This window comes from Sceloporus occidentalis, unplaced genomic scaffold (genome assembly GCF_023333645.1).
Source record: "Sceloporus occidentalis isolate IW3139 unplaced genomic scaffold, rSceOcc1.0.p SCAF_1, whole genome shotgun sequence".
Taxonomy (NCBI): Eukaryota; Metazoa; Chordata; class Lepidosauria; order Squamata; family Phrynosomatidae; genus Sceloporus; species Sceloporus occidentalis.
Genome location: NW_028316981.1, coordinates 158,720,206 through 158,739,308, shown reverse-complemented (window position 1 = coordinate 158,739,308; position 19,103 = coordinate 158,720,206). Strand labels below are relative to the sequence as shown.

General features: G+C 41.9%; 1 protein-coding gene across 3 annotated transcripts in view; it reads left to right on the top strand.

The window, feature by feature from the left end:
- The window catches only part of LOC149322508 (acid-sensing ion channel 1), a 257,089-nt gene extending 248,909 nt beyond the window's left edge, over window positions 1-8,180 (top strand). For all 3 annotated transcript variants that reach the window (XM_089478948.1, XM_089478932.1, XM_089478940.1), the window contains 4 exons: window positions 616-707; window positions 1,770-1,849; window positions 3,330-3,434; window positions 4,687-8,180. In XM_089478948.1, coding sequence (XP_089335074.1) covers window positions 616-707; window positions 1,770-1,849; window positions 3,330-3,434; window positions 4,687-4,791 — 382 coding nt within the window. In that variant the 3' untranslated portion in view covers window positions 4,792-8,180. The remainder of the gene's footprint in view (window positions 1-615; window positions 708-1,769; window positions 1,850-3,329; window positions 3,435-4,686) is intronic.
- The last annotated feature ends 10,923 nt before the right edge of the window (window positions 8,181-19,103 follow it).

Genomic DNA, 19,103 nt, shown 5'->3' with positions numbered 1-19,103 from the left:
TCTTGGGCTCCCTATGGCCATGCTTGCTGGCAAACTCTGGGAGTTGTAAACCACCCCCCAAAACCTATTTTTCTTCAAGCTCTGGCCAGGGCACAGGAGCCAAGCCAGAGTCATGGACCTGAGGGACAATACCTCTGGGAAGGCAGAGCCAAGTAATGCTCAGAAAGGCACAAGAGCAAAGATCATTGTTACTCAGGTAAAGTCACAACCCTTTCAGTGCCCTTTTATTTCGAGAAGGCCCACTGGCCAGTCAGGCTCACACTCCAGAGTATGAAAGGACTTTTTCATTGCCCCATCTAGGAAGATCCTTCCACCTCCAGCTGCCCACTCATACAACTCTTGTCCTTCCTATCCTGATGTACCAAGGAACTGATGTTCACACTTTCTCTGGCCTCCCTGCAAACAGCTACATATACCTTTTTGTGAAGTGGCACCTTCTCTCACCATTTTAGTATTGGACACAGCTAGATTCCCTAGGGCAGATAAATGTCCTTGCTGGTGCTGGGGCAGGAAGATAGGAATCCATAGGGTCCATTGTGGACAGTGATGCACTTGTCAATGCTTGTTTTAGTACCAAAGGGTCTCTTTCTCACATCCTTTCTTCCTCTCATTCAGGGAGAACATCCTGGTACTGGACATTTTCTTTGAGGCTCTGAATTATGAAACCATTGAGCAGAAGAAAGCATATGAAGTGGCTGGACTTCTGGGTGAGAACATCCGTTTTGGCCCCCTAGCAATAAAGATCCTGCATGCCTCCAACCTGGGTTGGTGACACTTTGAGCTATGTTCAGGGCCTGCTTGCAGTCTAGAAAACAGGCACGCATCATGCATTGTGGATTTCTCCACAGCAGTGCCTGACAAGTGCAAAGACAGGAGTCTGGAATCATGTTTAGATTACAACATCTTGATAATCCTAGCTTTGCTTTGCACACAAACAAGCACACTATATACCACACACAGAGTGAGTTTCTAGACCTTTCATTGTACTTAACAAGCAAATACATGCAGATGACAGAGCTGGGATTCTTTAAAATTAACCAGTACAGTCTTTTTTCTCATTGTTTTGAAGGTGAGCACAAAAAGCCCTGGACATAGTCAGCAGCTGCCACCTCCCAAGCCAAGCTGGAAGGCAAGGACATGACACAAGGCTGGAGCATAGGCAAGAGTAGAGAGCAGAGGGCTCGGGGGGGGGGGGGTGTCTTTGTACCCAAAGGTGCACTCCTCCCATGTACAAGTATGGGTTTTAGGCAGGGCATGATGGGTCTGAGCAAGCAAAGGGCCTAGGCGGGTACCTTCTTTAGTATGTCAGGGTCATATTTTATTTTATCTCATATCTTTGTGGACTACAGTTCTCCTCCTCACCCAGTGTGGCCAGTGACTGTGGGGTTGTACTCTGACAGCATCTGGAATGTAAGCTTGGAAGAGGATGGTAGGGGATCATGCAAGAGGGTCAATGGAAATCCTAAAAATTATGCTCCAAAGCACTGACTTTATTCAGAAGTCATTGGAGGGAAAATACTAGATGGTGCAGGAAAGTAAAATATCTGAAAACTGGCAACTTCTCCAATATCTCAGAGGACTTCTAAAGTTACTATGCCCCCCCCTTCTCTGCACCCCTTCAGCACAGAGATTGGGGTAATTTGATGTCACTCACTCTAACCTGGAGAAGAACTAAATGTTGAAGCACAAAAGAAATTAGGATAGGCACCAGAAAAAATGCTAGATGACATTTTCCAATCATTATTGTTTTCCTTCCTTCTTGTCTACAGGTGATATTGGGGGACAGATGGGGCTCTTCATTGGAGCCAGTATTTTAACGGTGCTTGAGCTATTTGACTATGCTTATGAGGTGAGTTTTGGTTCTCAGGAACACAGAGGGCAAAGGGTCACAGATTTGTATATGGTCCAGCAGTAGGGCATGGTTTGAGGCACATAAAGCCTGAAGCAGGTCAAGCCTGTCAACTCCCTGGACAGGGAATTACCTCACCTCTGTGAGAACTTTATGAAAGAAGGTGCTGTGAATACTCTGAAGAAAGAGAGGGGTATCAATATAATCATAAATGATGGGGAAAGGCAAGTGGCCCTTCCTCACAGTTTACCAAGTTGCAAATCCTCCCTTTCTTTCAGGATTTCTGCATGCTGGTCATCTTGTAGGGGTACAAGTTCTAGTGTGAATCATCTCCTAGAAATGTTCCTAAGTTTTTTAATGTTTAAATCTTAACTTCTCTTACAGGAAGTAGAGTAACATGTTTAGAGTGTAGGATTCTTGGCATTTCTGATATTGCTGTGGCTTTTGTGTAATTCGCTTTATCTTTTGCTGTTGTTTTGTTTTACGTTCTACAGTTAGATTTTAGGGATTTGTGTATCAGTTCTCTTTTACTGCAAGCTGCCCTAAGAACTGTTATTAGAAGGTGGCATAGAAATATATTGAAATAATGCCAGCAAGATGTTGGTGGTCCAGAGTTTTAGCTTCTTGTACCTATTATGCAAAGATGCTCCCAGATCAGTAACATCATATTGACCAGCCCATCTTCATCCTGTTTTTTTCCACTGCTCAGAAACTGCCCATAATGCTGGGCACCTCTGTTGCTCCCTCCTCCCTTTCCTTCATTATAAGCCCTATTTACTCAAGTTAACCTTTGGGGGTTCAGTATAGAGGTCAGTGCTTTCAGGACAGATTACACTCTTGTCTTTCACCAGGGAATGGTTCATATATGTGTGTGTGTGTGTGTGTGTGTGTGTGTGTGTGTGTGTGTGTGTGTGTGTGTGTTAAAGTATAGTACTTACATTGACTCATGAACACTCAATTTTTGGGGTCAATTTTTTAACTAAAATTTTGAGACTTATACACGAGTATATACAGTATACACCTTAAATTATAAAATTACCTTAGAGCTTAAAATCCTTTTCTCTTTCATTCTCAAGCAAATGTAGCCCCAATCACAACTGAGACCAACATGCACATATGGGGGAGGGATACACCTTTCCTCCTCCTGGTGTTTACTTTACAGTCATGCCCTCTGGGGCTTAAAAGGGGAGAACCTCCTTTGACACCAGCTAATTTCCCCAACTCTTAAATACCCACAATGATGTTTATCTATTTTAAAGATTAAAAATTAAATTAAAATTCAAAAGATAGGATGAAGAAAGGTTTAAACCTTCCCCATCTGTGTATGCTGATCCCGATTCAGATCAGGGTTGTGTATGCTTACGTCTATATTATAAAAGTTTGGGTCCTTTAACTACACAATGTTTAAGATCCTGCGTTGTTGACTGCAAGATTTTCACATTGGTCCAAAAGACAGCACTCCCTCTTGTTCCATATCCAGGTGATTAAATTCCGTCTCTGTCGCCGTGGCAAGTGCCAGAAGAAACACAAAGGAAACAACAGTGACAAAGGTGTTGCCCTGAGCCTGGATGATGTGAAGCGCCATGTGAGTATCTTCAGTTGCATCATGTAATACATTTCCTTGTCACAGGTCACCATCCACCAGTACCTTTAATGTCTGCAGTCAGTGGCCTAGCTTTATTCACAAACACTATCAGGTTCATAGCAGTCTCAGCTTCCCCCAACAAATACAACTTATAGTTTAACGTACAGCCAGGCTTTAGATCATGGATTCCTGGGATTTGACGTTTAGCTTTGCCACGAAGTTTAAAGTTTAGAATTCCCAACAGGGATTTGAAGTTCAGAATTCCCATCTTTTCCTAATCCTTCTAATTCAACAGCAGATCCCAGGATTCCATAGGATGGAGCCATAGCAGTTAAAGCAGAAGCATAGTGCTATGATTGTGTAATGTGAAAGGGGCCGGGTCTTCATACTCTAAATACCTATCATCAGATTCCAAATATTGGAAAGGTGACTTCATGAAATATATAAGTCCTACTTTCTGCCAGTGGTGTAATTATGTGAATCTAGATACTAAATTTATGGGGGTTTCTTTCTGTAACAGTAATGGGGATCCCTCTATATGTTGAGGGACTGTAATTCCTAGCATTTCTTTCCACTGGCTATGCTGCTTGGAGCTGCAGTTCAACCACACTTGCAGGCCTGCAGAATTTCAGCTCCTGCGCTGTAAGCTATAATTAGGTAGCGTGAAAGGGCCCCAGGTTAGAGATACTAGGGAACACTCTCCAGGGACCCTAAGGCTGAGTTCTCCTGTTTATGAACTTTGGAGCATGCCACCAATATGGCTCTGTGTGTATTTATATCCATAGAAAATTCTCTGTCCTGTCACAATGCCTGGCACCAACATCTGATAAAATGGGCCAAGTTAAAGTCCCAGAGATGAAAGAGTAATGCCTTTCTTGATTTGTATGGGGACTGAGAGGAGAGGAGAGGAACAATAGTGATAACATGGGGCTCTGTGGTATTATTTCTCCTCCTCCTAGGCATCCTTATGTGAGTCAAGAGTTCATCCTTCTTCAGAGTCCTCTATGCATGGCCATGGGATTAGTCCCCATTCAAAGTTGGAGTAAAGCACCAGAAGTATCAGTTGTTTTCTTCAGGTCATAAACTGTCTTGCTTGCCAGTTAACAGGGCTCACTGATAGCCTCTTCCCTGAAGCCCCCAAACCCTGATTATGACCCCACTCTTTGTTTAAGTCATATGTATCATGCTGATTTCATGGCCACTGCATGACTGTGTCTATACTTCTCTCTGCTTTCCCTCTGCTACTTCCCAGAATCCATGCGAGAATATCAGAGGCCACCCAGCAGGCATGACGTACGCAGCCAACATCCTACCTCACCACCCGGCCCGGGGGACATTCGAGGACTTTACCTGCTAATTGACAACTGGATGTACAACTAACACTACCAAAGGGAAGGGCCCATGCTGAGCAGCCCTGGCCCAGCCCAGCCCATGAACCTGCCAACTGACTTACCAGGGCTCCTATCTCAGACTCCCAGGAGAGGCAACTGAATCCAGCCCCTCCTCAACCACCCGCCACCCCAGGCCAAGGCCTTGATACGCACATGGAGTAAGCTGGACAGAGAGGAGGTTCTGGGCTGCCAGGCCCACTCCAGGCTTCTGCTCCTGTTCCAGTGATGCCCTTGGACTTTTAACTCAACAGAAAAGCTGCCAGGAGAACCTTCTCAAAGGTCATGCGGGAGTGAGGGCACAGCCTTCTTCAGTCCACACACACACAGAGAAATCTTAACTGTCAATTTGTCCCTCCTTCTGTTTCCATCCTGCTCCATGCCCATACCAAGCCTTGTGTGGAGGCAGCCATCTTGTGCAGAGGCCTCACTCTTTTAATCTTGATGCCACGAAGTACCTACAGGAGGACTAGCCAGGATGTTCACCATGTTGTTCCATTTTGAGGAATCCATCCATCTGTCCAAAGGAGGTGCTGCATAAGTCCCCTTTCTTCCCCCTGCTCCACCCACTCACCCACTCACCGCGTGCCAACCCTTCTTGTGTTTTGTGGGAGGCCATTCCAAGGTTTTCCCTGTAGCAAAACTATGACTGAATTGCAAGGGTGGTTTACGTGGGGCAGGTTATCATCTGCTTATCTCATCCAGCTAGCAGTTTGTCATTTGGTTCAGCCCAGATTCTGCTCTGGGTTGGAGTCTTGTCTGTCCTCCAACGCAACCATCCCTACAAACACCCTGTCCCTCAGCATGAGAGGCTGATGAATGACTAGTGGGTAAGCTGTTCCAAAATTTAAAACATCAGCATTATGAAGCTCTCTGTGGCCCCTCTGTGCATGTTCCTAGAAGTTATGTGAACATTCTCAAGTATTAAGGTTCATAGAGAAGCCTGCCGTTTTTCAGGCTCCTCAGTCGATGGGACACACCACCAGATTGTTTTCGCAGGAATCTGGCTTCAGGGTTCTGCATCTACTAAAAAGAGAACAAATCAGTCTGCCCTGCATTTCACCTTGGGTTTCCTCTTTACAGTGGCATGGCAACCTTTAGCTCAGTCCTGCAGGCAGAAACAATCCACCGTTATTTCTTTGGCTGTGCAGAAGTGTAGTGGGTGACCCATATCAGTTTCTGACTGCTGGCCTCAGGACATGGCACTTAAAATAGCAGTGAGAACCTTTAGGACAGTGGTAAGGGTATTTCTGCTTTTTGATGTGGAGAAAAATGTGTTACCCTTACATTTCCATAGACAGACAAAGCCTGTCCTACCTTTCAGCTAAAACCTTCTGGTGAGCATAAGGAAAGTAATTACCAACTGTCAAAACAACACAGAGGGTCTCCAGGCCAGATGTAAGCTAATTAGCTATTGTAAAGCTAATTATGTAATTGTCAGCAGACACCAAAATAAAGAACAGCTCAGGGAAGTGTCTGTCTTGGAAGACAGGCCTTCTAGTTTCACTCTGAAGAAATCCAAAAGTCCTATTTTGGAACATCCATGTTACAACCTGATTGTGACATGGGGCAGTCACCAAGTTTGCTTTGGGGCCAACCATTGCATTAAAAATTAAACCACAACAGAAGACTTCCTTCGGAATGGAACTTTCACAGGCTGGGAGGAGTCGAGTTAAGGCAGAATGGTTTGGATTTCCTTTCCTAACATTTGTTTCTGCCCTGGCCTGGTCTACCGTGCATAAAGTCCACAGCTCCCAGCCTGAGTAAGATGAAGAAGACAGGTTGGTGGTGATACTATGACAGAGCCAACCTCTTTTCAAAAATGGCAGCTTTCTACTCCTCACCCTTACCCCTGAATAAGCACTCTTTTAAAACCGCATTAAGAATTGCTATGGCTTATACAACAGAATTATTCCAGCCACATAATCAAATCAAAGGAGTAACCACCACCTTATCTGGGTGAAGGTTTATTCAGATTTATTTTGGCCAAAAACCTGAAGCGACCTTGTCTGCCAAGCTCTGTTGAGAGAAGGAAGGCACGTTTTATCCCTCAGGATGTTGTATATGTGTACAGCTGGATAAGGATGGGGATTAAGGAGGCTTTAGTAGCCAGGGCTACTGAAGCAACCCTTCAGATCAACTTTCATGGCAGCAGCTGCTACTGATAGATAGCATACGTTCTTCTGTTGTCATTTTGATAGCTCAGCTGGGGCTAACCCACACCCTCAGCAACCTAAACAAGTGGATCAACTCACATTATAATAAAGCTTGAAATGTGGACTGGCTGAAGGGATGAAGCAATGATATCTAGATGATCTCTGTGGTAGGCTAGTGTATGTCCAGCCTTGCCAAATGGCAGAGAATATGAGTCTTAAGTGCTCTTTCCATGCCTTATGAGCCTGTGAGTGTTGAGAGAAAAGGCAAGCTCAACATTCTCCTGAGAATCAATCAAGGGTCCCCAGGTCTTCAAACTGTCTGTTGAACTCTTTAGCCTGATGAGTGTTTGATGCCCTTTAAGGCAAGCTGCCAGACGGGTTCTGCCCACATACCCACACCATTTTAAGAGACAACTAGTCTCCTTCCAGCCTTGGTCCCACAGCATCTAGTGCCTGCCTCAGTCTCTGTCCCAGTTCAGCCTCATCTCCCAACATTAAGCTAGATATGCTGCTTATGCAGCACCTGAGGCCAAAGTTCTCCTTATCTTTAAGAGCTTTTGCAATAAACTCTTGTCATTTTTTAAAGCTTTATTTTGATCCTTATTGGTCTGGGCATCTTTATTTAGAACAGGCAATAGTTTGTTTTGGCCTTCTGAAAATAACCAGGCCCTAATTTCCCAAAGATGTTTTCTGCCATGGCCAGTTGCCCCATGCCCCCGGGGACCTTTCTAAAAAGTTCTTGGCTTTGAGGATCCTCTTCCTCCTCCTTATTTTTCTTTCATTTTGGGGGCTTATTTTTACTTTTCTCCTTGAAAGCTTTTGAAGATATGGATCAAATTTGACCTTCCTCCCATTTGTTTGTCCATTTTTACTATTTCATGCTCATTTTGTATTTCTTATATATAAAATATGATATATATTATTATATATATATGTACATATATATATAGATATATACATACCCACATCTCTGTATGCGCCATGCCAGTGTATATATCATCTAGTAGAATCAAAAGCCTTGATATTGTGCCATTATAATTTTTTTTCCAACTACCGATCTCTGAATGCCTTCAAGTGTATAAAGTGTTGAATTCTCTCTGGTATCTGTACTATGTACACATTTTCATAGGAAGCACAAGATGACAAATGCATTGTATATCAAAACTTGCTCCTCTTAACAATGATATAAAGGATGATCTCGACTATGGAGACTCAGCCTTTTTCTCCTTCACGTTATTGCAGAAAATGGGCATGAACCACAATTAGCATGATCTGTTATTTTGCTTTACTGTGACAGCACCATGGTAACAGAAGAATGCATCCCATTGCTGGCAGCAATAATTCACTCCGTGTGTGGAGTTCAGTGTATTAGCAATTACAGCTACAAACACTGGGGGAGGCACCCCTAAACTGGAAGAAGCTGAGCATGCAAATACAAAATGTTCTCAATCAGGGAAGGTCCTGCTATGAAGTAAGGTAAGACACCTTCCTTAAGCTGCAGAGTTTAGGTGCCTTGTGTACCACAAAAGGAGCATATAGGTTGTTCATCTCCCAAGCAGAAAAATATCTTAAACCAGCCCTGCTTTCACACTAGGGGTGTTACTAGAAGGATGTGGAGAGTGCGGACCAGACTGAGTGATACCCAGGGGGAGTATACACCCAGTGGGCCAGTACATCTGTTGGGACTGATGTGGCTGCTGAGCAAGCAAAAAAAGGCATTGCCCACCCCCAACTGCTGCTGGGGAGCTGTGGGGCCTTCTGTGTAGGGTCTTGTGCAGCCGCTGGATGAGCAGCCACATCAGACCCTAAACAGACCATCCAAAAGCCACAGAACTTCCCCCCTAGCAGTGACTGTTGCTCAGGAGCAGCAGTGCCTTCCATTCAGGGTCTCGCGTAGCTGCTTGCCCCCCAGCAGCAGTCTGGCCAGGCAACAGGCAGCCATGGGCAGGTGAGCAAGGCAGCAGGATGGAAGGAGGGCAAAGCAGTCTGTTGCCACTGCCCCCAGCCCTTTTCAGGCACCTGCACTGGGTGACACCAACTGGAATGGCACCACTCTTTCACACCACTGGCCTCCTTGTCCTGTGCTCAAAGTAAGAATGCTAGTACATGGAATACGTGACCCTTGATATTCTCGGATACCCTGGCTGGGGATACCTAATCTTACTTTCTTCTTGAGCCTTCCTGTGCATTAACTGAACAGAGGGAATCTGGTGTAGATTAGATCATCAGCATTTGTCTATATTTAGAAGTACATGTATGCACATGCATGTTTTCAAGTGAGATTGGTTTCATGGGAGACGTACAGAGTTGTACATAAAATGATTGCATTCAAAGCTGACTGTCACCTGCATTCAAGAGACATGCAAGAGGGGGGGGTGCATGCATTTTATATGCTGTTATCAGCAGCACTGGGAGCAAAACTGAAATGACTATATAGCATATAGACCAAAAAGGTGAGTGTTGCCCAGAAACTTCACAAACCAGTCTTTAACACTGGAAATGGGATATTTATTTATTCTTACTGTGAGCCTCTAAATCTTTGCAAGCAAAGAGACTGTGTTTCTAATACATGCACAGCTATAGAAACATTGTGAGGTCATGGACAAGTCACAATCCGTTAGCTATGACTTTTCCAGCTGTAAAATATGAATAACAGTCTAATACAGAAGAGTGTGGTAAGAATGAGCAACATAAAAATAATAAATTGAAACAATAGTTTATATTCACTCTCTCCAGCATGGTAAACACAGCAACTAACTATAACTGTGTTTCTCTTTTATTTTTACGTGATTTGGGTGTGAACAATCTTTAAACTCAGATGCTGCTTGCCGATGAGAGCACTTGGCTCTTTGTCTTGGTAGTCCTAATATACTTCATCCCAGACTTGTGGTGACTCGTGAAGTAAAGGGAAAGCATTTTGGATATGCCTAGAATTACTATCTAATGACACCAAAACATGCAATACACAATGCTGATATTTAAAAAGTTATGTGATGGTTAAATTAGCACCTGTAGTTCTCATGTCCATAATATGATGTAAAAAACGGAAGGAGGGAGGGATTGTTTACCATTTTTATATAATAATAATAATAATAATTTGTTTTATTTATATACCGCTATTCCAAAGATCATAGCGGTGAACAGCAAGTAAGCTAATTAGCAAGTAAGCTAATATGTGTATTTGATTTAAGAACAAAACTTTTCTGCTTTCTTTCCTTCATTAACACAATTGGGATGAAGACCTTGCTAGTGTCACTGACAAAAAGACATTTAGTACGTGACACTCTAAATAGGGTGTTCAGTTTAGTAGAAGTGCCAAAATTGGATAGGAAGAGAATCAACTCATTTGACATGCGGTGCTGGAAAAGAGGTCTGCAGATACCGTGGACTGCTAAGAAGACCAATAAATGGGTCCGAGAGCAAACTCCCTAGAAGTCAAAAGTGACTAAACTGAGGATGTTGTACTTTGGCTATATCATGAGAAGGCATGATTCACTAGCAAAGACAATAATGCTTAGTAATGTAAGAGGCAGTAGGAAAAGAGGAAGGCTTTATTTCAGATGAATAGACTCCACCAGGGAAGCCACAGCCTGAGTCTGCAAGACCTAAGCAGTGCTGTTGAGGATAGGGTGACTTGGAAGTCTCTCATAGGGTCACCATGAATCAAAGTCAACTTCATAACAGTTAATAATCATTTCTATGTCCACCCCTAAAACCATGTGACAGCAAAACATTTGGTGACACCAACTTATTCAAAGAGTGGAAAATAAGTTACCAATGAAGAACGGGCCAGCTGTGGTCTTGCAGGAATCTTGTATCGACTAGGAGAACTTCAAGAAGGTACCAAGCAAGTTTTCTATAATGACTCATTTTTACACCACTTTTTTTTTATCAAGAAAACTCCTCAAGGCAATTCACATGATCTTCACCCTCTACATGTTAATTTTCATAATAACCAAGTGGTGCAGGAAAGAGTAAACATATTATGCATCAACACACACACAGTTGTTGACATACAACATTCAATGTGTTATGGTCTATAAACATGCTATACAAAATGCTGATTTATAGTTATCCACATTCAATTTCTGCAGAGATTTCTAAATGCCCAGCATACTTTTGTCTACAATAAGGCATTACTGCACCTGGAAAAACAGGTGACAAAATGCTGACACCTTTGCACTGCTTCCATCTTCAATCTTCTTATTTAACAGCAAAGAAAACTCTGGAATTTTTGATCATGAGTAAATAGGTTACCATACTTTCTTTACTTGGGCATGAATTCCTCATCAAAGCACTACTGCTAATGCACACAGAAAGAAACATGAACTTGTAAGGTTACATAGGACTGCACTCTCTCAAAAAATTACTAATTTGACACAGGCCAGGAGCAGGCAAGCTTTTGTTGTTGTTCTAGAGGCCAGATTGCCCTAGTTATTACTCTTGAGAACATCCAGAATGGCTGTAAATTGTTATAAATATAAGCAGCCTGGATGTACAGAGGGTTTTTAAAAATTTCACCTTCCAAAAACATCACTATAACAATTTGAATCTGGGAGAAATGCTAAGGAAAGTGCTTGCTGACAAGCATTAATTTATTATGGAGGAAGAAAAGAAGAAATAGGAACAATTCAGATAAATAATAGAGTTAAGGGTAAGTCTCTAAATAACAAAACAGGGGATGAAGTGCTTTCCTGCACCAGTAAGTGAGTGTCTCCTTTCAAGTTTGTTTGCTGCTGCACAGCCCTGGGTTGGAATACTGAACCTCCCTCTGGCCCCAAAGTGGCTGCCGGATGAATATTTTGTGAGAACGCTTGGCTGCAGTTCTCTCCTCCTCTGCCTTCTCTGGCTGGTTCTTTTTATTTTTCTATACACCCTGTGCTCTCTTTTCTTTCTCAGATCTTCCTCTCTCAGCATGAGCTGACCAAAACCACCAAAAATGTTCTCAGAATCTCCCACAGCAACTCCACAAGAACAAAAAGAATCTGCTGTCTCCACATGGAAGAGTCTCTATCTGTGTAATAACCTGTAAACTGATGTTATCAGGTCATATTCCGTAATGAATGGAATAGATGTTGCACACAAAATGCCCTTTGAAAAGACTGGAGTACTGGGCACATTCTAGCTTCAAAATGTAAGCATTGATAAGCATGGATAAGACATCTTTGAGAGCCAGTGTGGTATAGTGGTTTGAGTACTGGACTACAACTCTGGAGATCAGGGTTCGATCTCCTAGTTTACCATGGAAACCTACTGGATGACCTTGGATGAGTCGCACACTCTCCGCCCCTGAAAAACCCACTAACTTTAGGGTTGCCATAAGTCGAAAACAACTTGAAGGCACACAATTGCAGTTATGGACTTTAGTGGGTCGGGAAATCTTTAGTAAAGTTTGAAGCACTTCTCAGAATTTCACAAACCCACTCAAGCGCCACCTTCCTGAACAATCCTGAATAAGGAATTGCATTAATTTTCATCAAAATCTGAAAGAAAGGTATAACAATGCCTGTTTGAAATCTGAAGTGGAATGAATAAATGTGTAGTTTTCAAAAAGTTTTAACTTGCTATATCTAGGATAGTTTTATCACTCCAGTTTGAACTTTAGCACAGTTCTAGACTTTTACACATAGACCATGGATGCCAGATTTCAGGTTGTAAATGTGTCATTTTCATAACCAATAACATTTTGAGGCTCTTAATGGCTTTCTTTTTCTTTTTCTTTTGGCAACACACCTAAAAGATTTCTTAAAAGTTCTTTAAAGAGATCCCCTGGTGCATTTTATCCATTAACTGCAAGTATAGTATATTGTTTTATTACTTTTTCCCAAAAATGCACTTAAAAATAGAAAAATGGCCCAAAAGTTTGATTTCTTGACTACAGTCCCCATTTTGGTTAAAGCCAATATATAGGAAATCTTTAATAAATTCAATGTTTTCATTGTTCATTGTAAAGTTATGAATATCAACTATGGCCATTATTTTTGTCTTCTTAATAATCACCTGTAACCCTGCTTTGGCACTTTCTTCATTGTCTTTCCTCAGTAGCCATTCTAGGTGTTTGCTGTTTTCTGCAAGTAATAACTTGTATGGTGTCATCTGCACATCAAACTTTTGATACCCCCCTTTTCACACATGCTTCCTCTGTAATATCTGTTTAATAATAATATATGCTCTGCATATAAATTAAACCAATTTATAAAATAAAGGCTGATTTTTAAGTGCATTTTGGGGAAAAAGTAATAAAACAATATACTATACTTGCAGTTAATGGATAAAATTCAACAGGGGATCTCTTTAAAGAACTTTTTCTTTATTTTGTCTAACCTCCTTGCCCATGGAAAACCATTCTGTTTCTCCATATTGTGTCCTCCTGTCCCAAATAGAGGTTATTCATCAAGATAATCAGATGTTGTGACACTCCCATTTCTTTTAAAGCAAACCACAGTGCTCATGCTCTACACAGTCAAAGTTTCATTGTGTGCCTTCAAGTCATTTTCTACTTATGGCAATCCCAAAACAAACCTATCACAGGATTTTCTTGGCAAGTTTCTTCAGAAGAGATTTGCCATTGCCTTCCTCTAAAGCTGAAAGATGTAGTGATTGACAAATTTATGGTTGATAATGCTATCAGTGGGTACAAGGCATGAGGGCTATACATTACCTTCAAGATCAGAGAAAGGATCAGAGGATCTCAGTATATGTTGCTCCAGAATTATGAGATTGGGCTTTCCCCCCCATTTCCTATGTATTGCTTTCTTGGATATATAGCAATATAGCAATAGCAGCTTCATTCATATACCGCTTCATAATGACTAAGCAGTTTATAAGCGGTTTATAACTGTAAGTTAATTGCCCCCCAACAAGCTGGGTACTCATTTTAGCGACCTATGGAAGGATGCAAGCCTGAGTCGAGCTTGAGCCCTTGGCGGGTATTGAACTTGCAACCTTATGGTTTGTGAGTCAGTGGCTGCAGTATATGTATATGCAGTTGTCCATTATATGAACAGAATACTGGATTACTTTGACCTTTCATCTAATCCAATGGGGCTCTGTTATAAGAACATAGTATTTGAAATAAAGAAGCAAGTGGTACTGCATCCACCAAATGGCACTACTACCTATTGACATGCCCAGTCAATCATCATACTTTTTATATATTGTTTGCATTAAGATATATTCCCAGAAGAACAGCCACAGTCTGCCAGTCAGTGGCAATCACTTTCTGCATCATCTGGTATCATTTAATGACTTTGCTTTGTCCTTTGAATCTCCATTAACTGAGACATGTGGTGCTGTGAATTAATTGTCCTTCTTACATTAATGCCTCATGAAGATGACTAATTCAAAAGGCTGCGTGTTCAGAGGGATAATGTAAGCAGGGAGCAGAACAGGCTAAAGATGAATGTGGACACAGTGATTAATGGCAACCCATTAGGGATCTGGAAAAGAATCACAGTCTTTTACTGCTAGCTTGCGGCTGCAAAAACAGCACACACAATAAGAATGGGGAGAAGGATGATCCAAAATACAAAATTATCTCACCAAAAAAGGAGGAGGAGGAGGAGGAGGAGGAGGAGGAGGAGGAAGAAGAAGAAGAAGAAGAAGAAGAAGAAGAAGAAGAAGAAGAAGAAGAAGAAGCCGCCACCGCCACCGCCACCGCCACCGCCTGGCTTCCCCTATTCCAGACTGCACTGCTATAATAATAAACAGCCAATTACACCAGCAATGCTGGTTTTCCTTTGACAAGGGAACCATTGGAATATGGTTAATGTGGGGCTTATGAATTTCTCCTTGGAAGGCTTCTCAAACAGTGAAAAGGGAATAAGGGCTCTGCAGCATCTGCTGTCTACCAACCTTGTGGGAGAAGAGGAGGAATTGACTAAAGGCATTGCCTCATAAGTGGAATTTATTTCCAAGCTTGTGCTATGGAACAGTGACTTAAGGAGTGAGTACAAACATACACTGTCCATCCACTGTAAAAGCAGGAAAAAAGTCCTATTATCACTGTTTCAAAGAAGCTTTTCTACAGTGCCCAGAAAATAGAAGAGATCTCAAAAGGTACACAATCTAGTGACTTCATCTGAGCACGCCTTTGTCCCATTCCACTGTTACGTCTTCACCATTTAGCAACTTTTAAGCAAAGCAAACTGCTTGGAAAAATCAGATTAGATTTCTCTTTCTAGGCCCAACCACTTTCTTACATTATGTTGCTAGTTCCATTCTCTTTGGATCTTGTCGATAGTCATAATTTAAGAGAGAGAGAGACTAATTTTACATTCCATAATCCCTAGTCTACAAATTCATTCCAGGACTTGGCAAAGTAACTTTTTGTGACTACAATTGGCCATGCTGCCTGACAGAATCTGGAAATCGTAACACTGCCAAACTCTGAATTATTTTGATCCTTGAATACATTAAGGGCAAGGAGAGCGCAGGTAGTGAAAATCCTGCTATGAAACATATTTGATACATTTATAGATTTTGGAATGTGTAGGATCTTTTCACATTACGTTGTTGTACCACAGAAGTACAATATCTGCACACTTACTGTCAAGCCTGAGACTGATCAGATGGCAAAAGCAAGCCATAGTTTCTTTACCTCCCTTGTAAATGAGCCTCTCACACTCCTCTGTATGGTGTTTATACTTAAAAAGTGTGGGGAGTAACAGTTTTACAAAAACTGATATTAAAGAACAAAGGGGGGAGGTATCCATGGCCCCTATAAATTTATCAGTTTATATTTATTTTAGAAGTTCCAGAGTGGTGTAGCAGTTTGACTGCTGGACTATGATTCTGGAGACCAGAGTTTGAGTTCCTGCTCAGCCATGGAAACCCAATGGGGGACTTTAGGAATGTGACACACATTCTCAGTCTCAGGGAAGGCAAAAACAATCCCCCTCTGAACAAATCTTGCCCAGAAAACCCCATGATAGGTTCACCTTAAGTCAGAAACAACTTTAAGGCACCCAACAAAAACCTATTTAGCTCCCCACAAAGAGTCCTAGAAATTTGCAGTGGGGTGAGAGCTCTGTGGCAATCGGACAGAGAACTACTGTTCCTAAGGTTCACTGAGAAGGGATACTAAAAACTCCACTTTCTGTTCTTTATCTTTGCACTGCAAATGCACAAGCAGCTGGATCCAGACAGTAACTTTGTTCTCCACAAATGCTTTAGAGATGAAATGAGAAGTCACAACAAGGAAAGGATTTATGCAAGCCATGAGTATGATCCTGCCTAGCTACCAAGTTAACATGCAACAGAACAGCCATGAGATAAAGCAGTTGGGAGTGAAGCTAAACAATTACAAGAGCGGAGCTTAATTGCAGTGAGTAGAAAGACACTTACCAGGAGAGGTATTTATCTGAATTACTGGACCACACTAAGTCAATAAGAAACAAGTTATCTATCTGTAGTGAGAGAAGGGATGGCTGACGCATTTCTAGCTGAGAAGCTGGTGCCAATGGAGAACAGCCAAAGGCCTATCTAGCTCAGCATTCTGTTCCACAGTGGCCAGTTCGATGACCCAAGATGCCAAGACAGGACAATCGAGACAAGAGTACAATACTACATCCCTGCCCCCAACTGCTTCCCAGCAAGACATATACAAGCGAGACACGCGCTTCATCTCTATTGCAGAAATAATGCAGTTTGACTCTGCTTGGATCCATCCTATGCAATCGTGGGATTGTAGTTTGTTGTGGCACCAGAGCTTCCTAACAGAGAAGGCTAAATGTCTCATAAAACTACAGTTCCCAGAATTCCCTACCATTGAGCCAGGGCATTAAGGCAGTCTCAAACTGGATTATTTCTGCAGTGTGTTTTGGATCTATGATATGGCCTGCCCAAAAGGTCTTGTCTGCATCAAGCCATGCAACATGATTCTGTTAACAACAGCTAGGAGGTAATAAACCAGAGCTACTGTGTTGTAGTGATTTGAATGTTGGAGTATGACTTTGAAGAGCAGAGTTCAAATCCTCACTCTGCCATGGCAACCCACAGGTGACCTTGAGCAAGTCACACTCTCTCACCCTCAGAAGATTGCACTGGAGAAACCCTTCTAAAGAAATGTGCCAAGAAAAAACTACAACAGCTTCACTTTAGGATTGTCGTAATCTGGAAAGGATTTGAAGGCACACAACCACAATAAGCCCCACAAAGCTCAACTGGTCTCATTTTCAGCCAGGTAGGGCTCTCTTGTTGCACCTACACTACATAATCAATGCAGTTTGACACAACTTTAACTGCCATGGCTCAGTGCTGTGCAATCCTGGGATTTGTAGCTTCATGAGACAATTAGCCTTCTCTGTCAGAGAGCTCTGGTACCTCAACACACTGCAAATCTCAGGATTCCTTGGCTGTTGAAATGGTGTCAAACTGCATCAATCCTGCAGTGTGTCAGCAGGGTGACCAAATGTCAAAGATGCAAAGGAGGACAAGGCATCACAAGGGCATTCAAGAAAAAAGGTAGGACATGACCAAACAAAAGGTACAAAAACACTCCTAGAAAGATAAAACAGTAAGTCATACTCAAAATGGAAGGCGTTTTGGGATTCCTCCTGGACAGAAGGGTGAAATCAGTATGCAGAGAGAGATCTTGTAGAACCTTTGAGACTAACTGAAAGAAAGAAGTTGGCAGCATGAGCTTTCCCAGATTTAAGACTGCATTTGGATATAATAATAAGAAGAAGAATAAGAATTTCGAAATAATAATAATAATGTAGAGAGATCTTGTAGCACATTTGAGACTATCTGAAAGAAATTGGCAGCATGGGCTTTTATAGACTTCAGTCTACTTCCTCAGAGGAATATGTAGGACATGTCCTGGAAAAGGAGGACCCTTTTAATCTCTTGTTTGTATATTTTTGCTGAATTATATTGTGTATTAATTTTGTATTATATTCCATTTTCTAGAAATGTACACCACAGGCAGGTCCATTTTATTTATTCTATGTACGGTGCTGTGTAACCGTGCAGTGCTTTATAAATAAAGTTTAATAATAATAATAATAATAATAATGGTCACCGTGAATGTAATAATAATACTAATAGTCACCATGGATGTAATAATAATAAACATAATAATCATAATAATGGTCACCATAGACTTAAGTTGAATTCAAATAAAATGCAGGTACTCATGATAGGTAACCCCAATCCGGGTATGGAGATAAGTTCGCCAGTTCTAGATGGGGTTACACTTCCCCTGAAAGACTGTATCCGCAGCTTGGGGGTGCTCCTGGATTTGTCGCTTCAACTGTCTTCTCAGATTGATGCGGCAGCCAGGAGCGCCTGTTATCAGCTTCGGCTGATACGCCAGTTGTGCCCCTACCTGGAGCAGCGGGACCTAGAAACGGTTGTACATGCTCTAGTAACCTCTCGCCTTGATTTCTGCAATGCGCTCTACATGGGGCAACCTTTGTGCCAATTGATACAAAACATGGCAGCCAGACTGGTCACCGGAAAATCTAGGTTTGACCGAATTACACCTATTCTAAAGTTATTACACAGGCTGCCTATTAGCTTCCAGGCTCAGTACAAGGTGTTGGTTATCACCTATAAAGCCCTACATGGCCTGAGAACAGCCTACTTGAAGGAATGCCTCCTCCCATACAATCCTTCCCATACATTCCGATCCTCTGGGAAAAACTTCTTACAATCTAGAAAGACCAGACTGGTGGTGACCTCCCAGAGGGCCTTTTCTGTCACTGCTCCAAAAACTTGGAATGACCTGCTGGAAAAGATTCGCCATTTATCCTCATTGAAGGCTTTTAAAAAAGCGACAAAAAACCTTTCTCTTCTGGCAGGCCTTCCCTGAGTGATAACCGCCCAGAACCAATTCTATCCATCCTTCCTACTCTATCTCCTCATCATTCACAGATTGTAGAATAATCTTGTAGTATTGCTATATATTTTAATCATGTTTTATTATGCTAATTTTATAGTCTGGGAGGGAGGGTTGGGTCAGGGTTTTGTGGGGTTTATTGTTTTTATATTGTGTATCATAAACTCTGTTGTTACCCGCCTCGATCCCCTAACGGAAGAGGCGGGATATAAATAAATATTTTATTATTTTTACTATTATTATGGTCACCATGGATATAATAACAATCATAGTAATCATAATA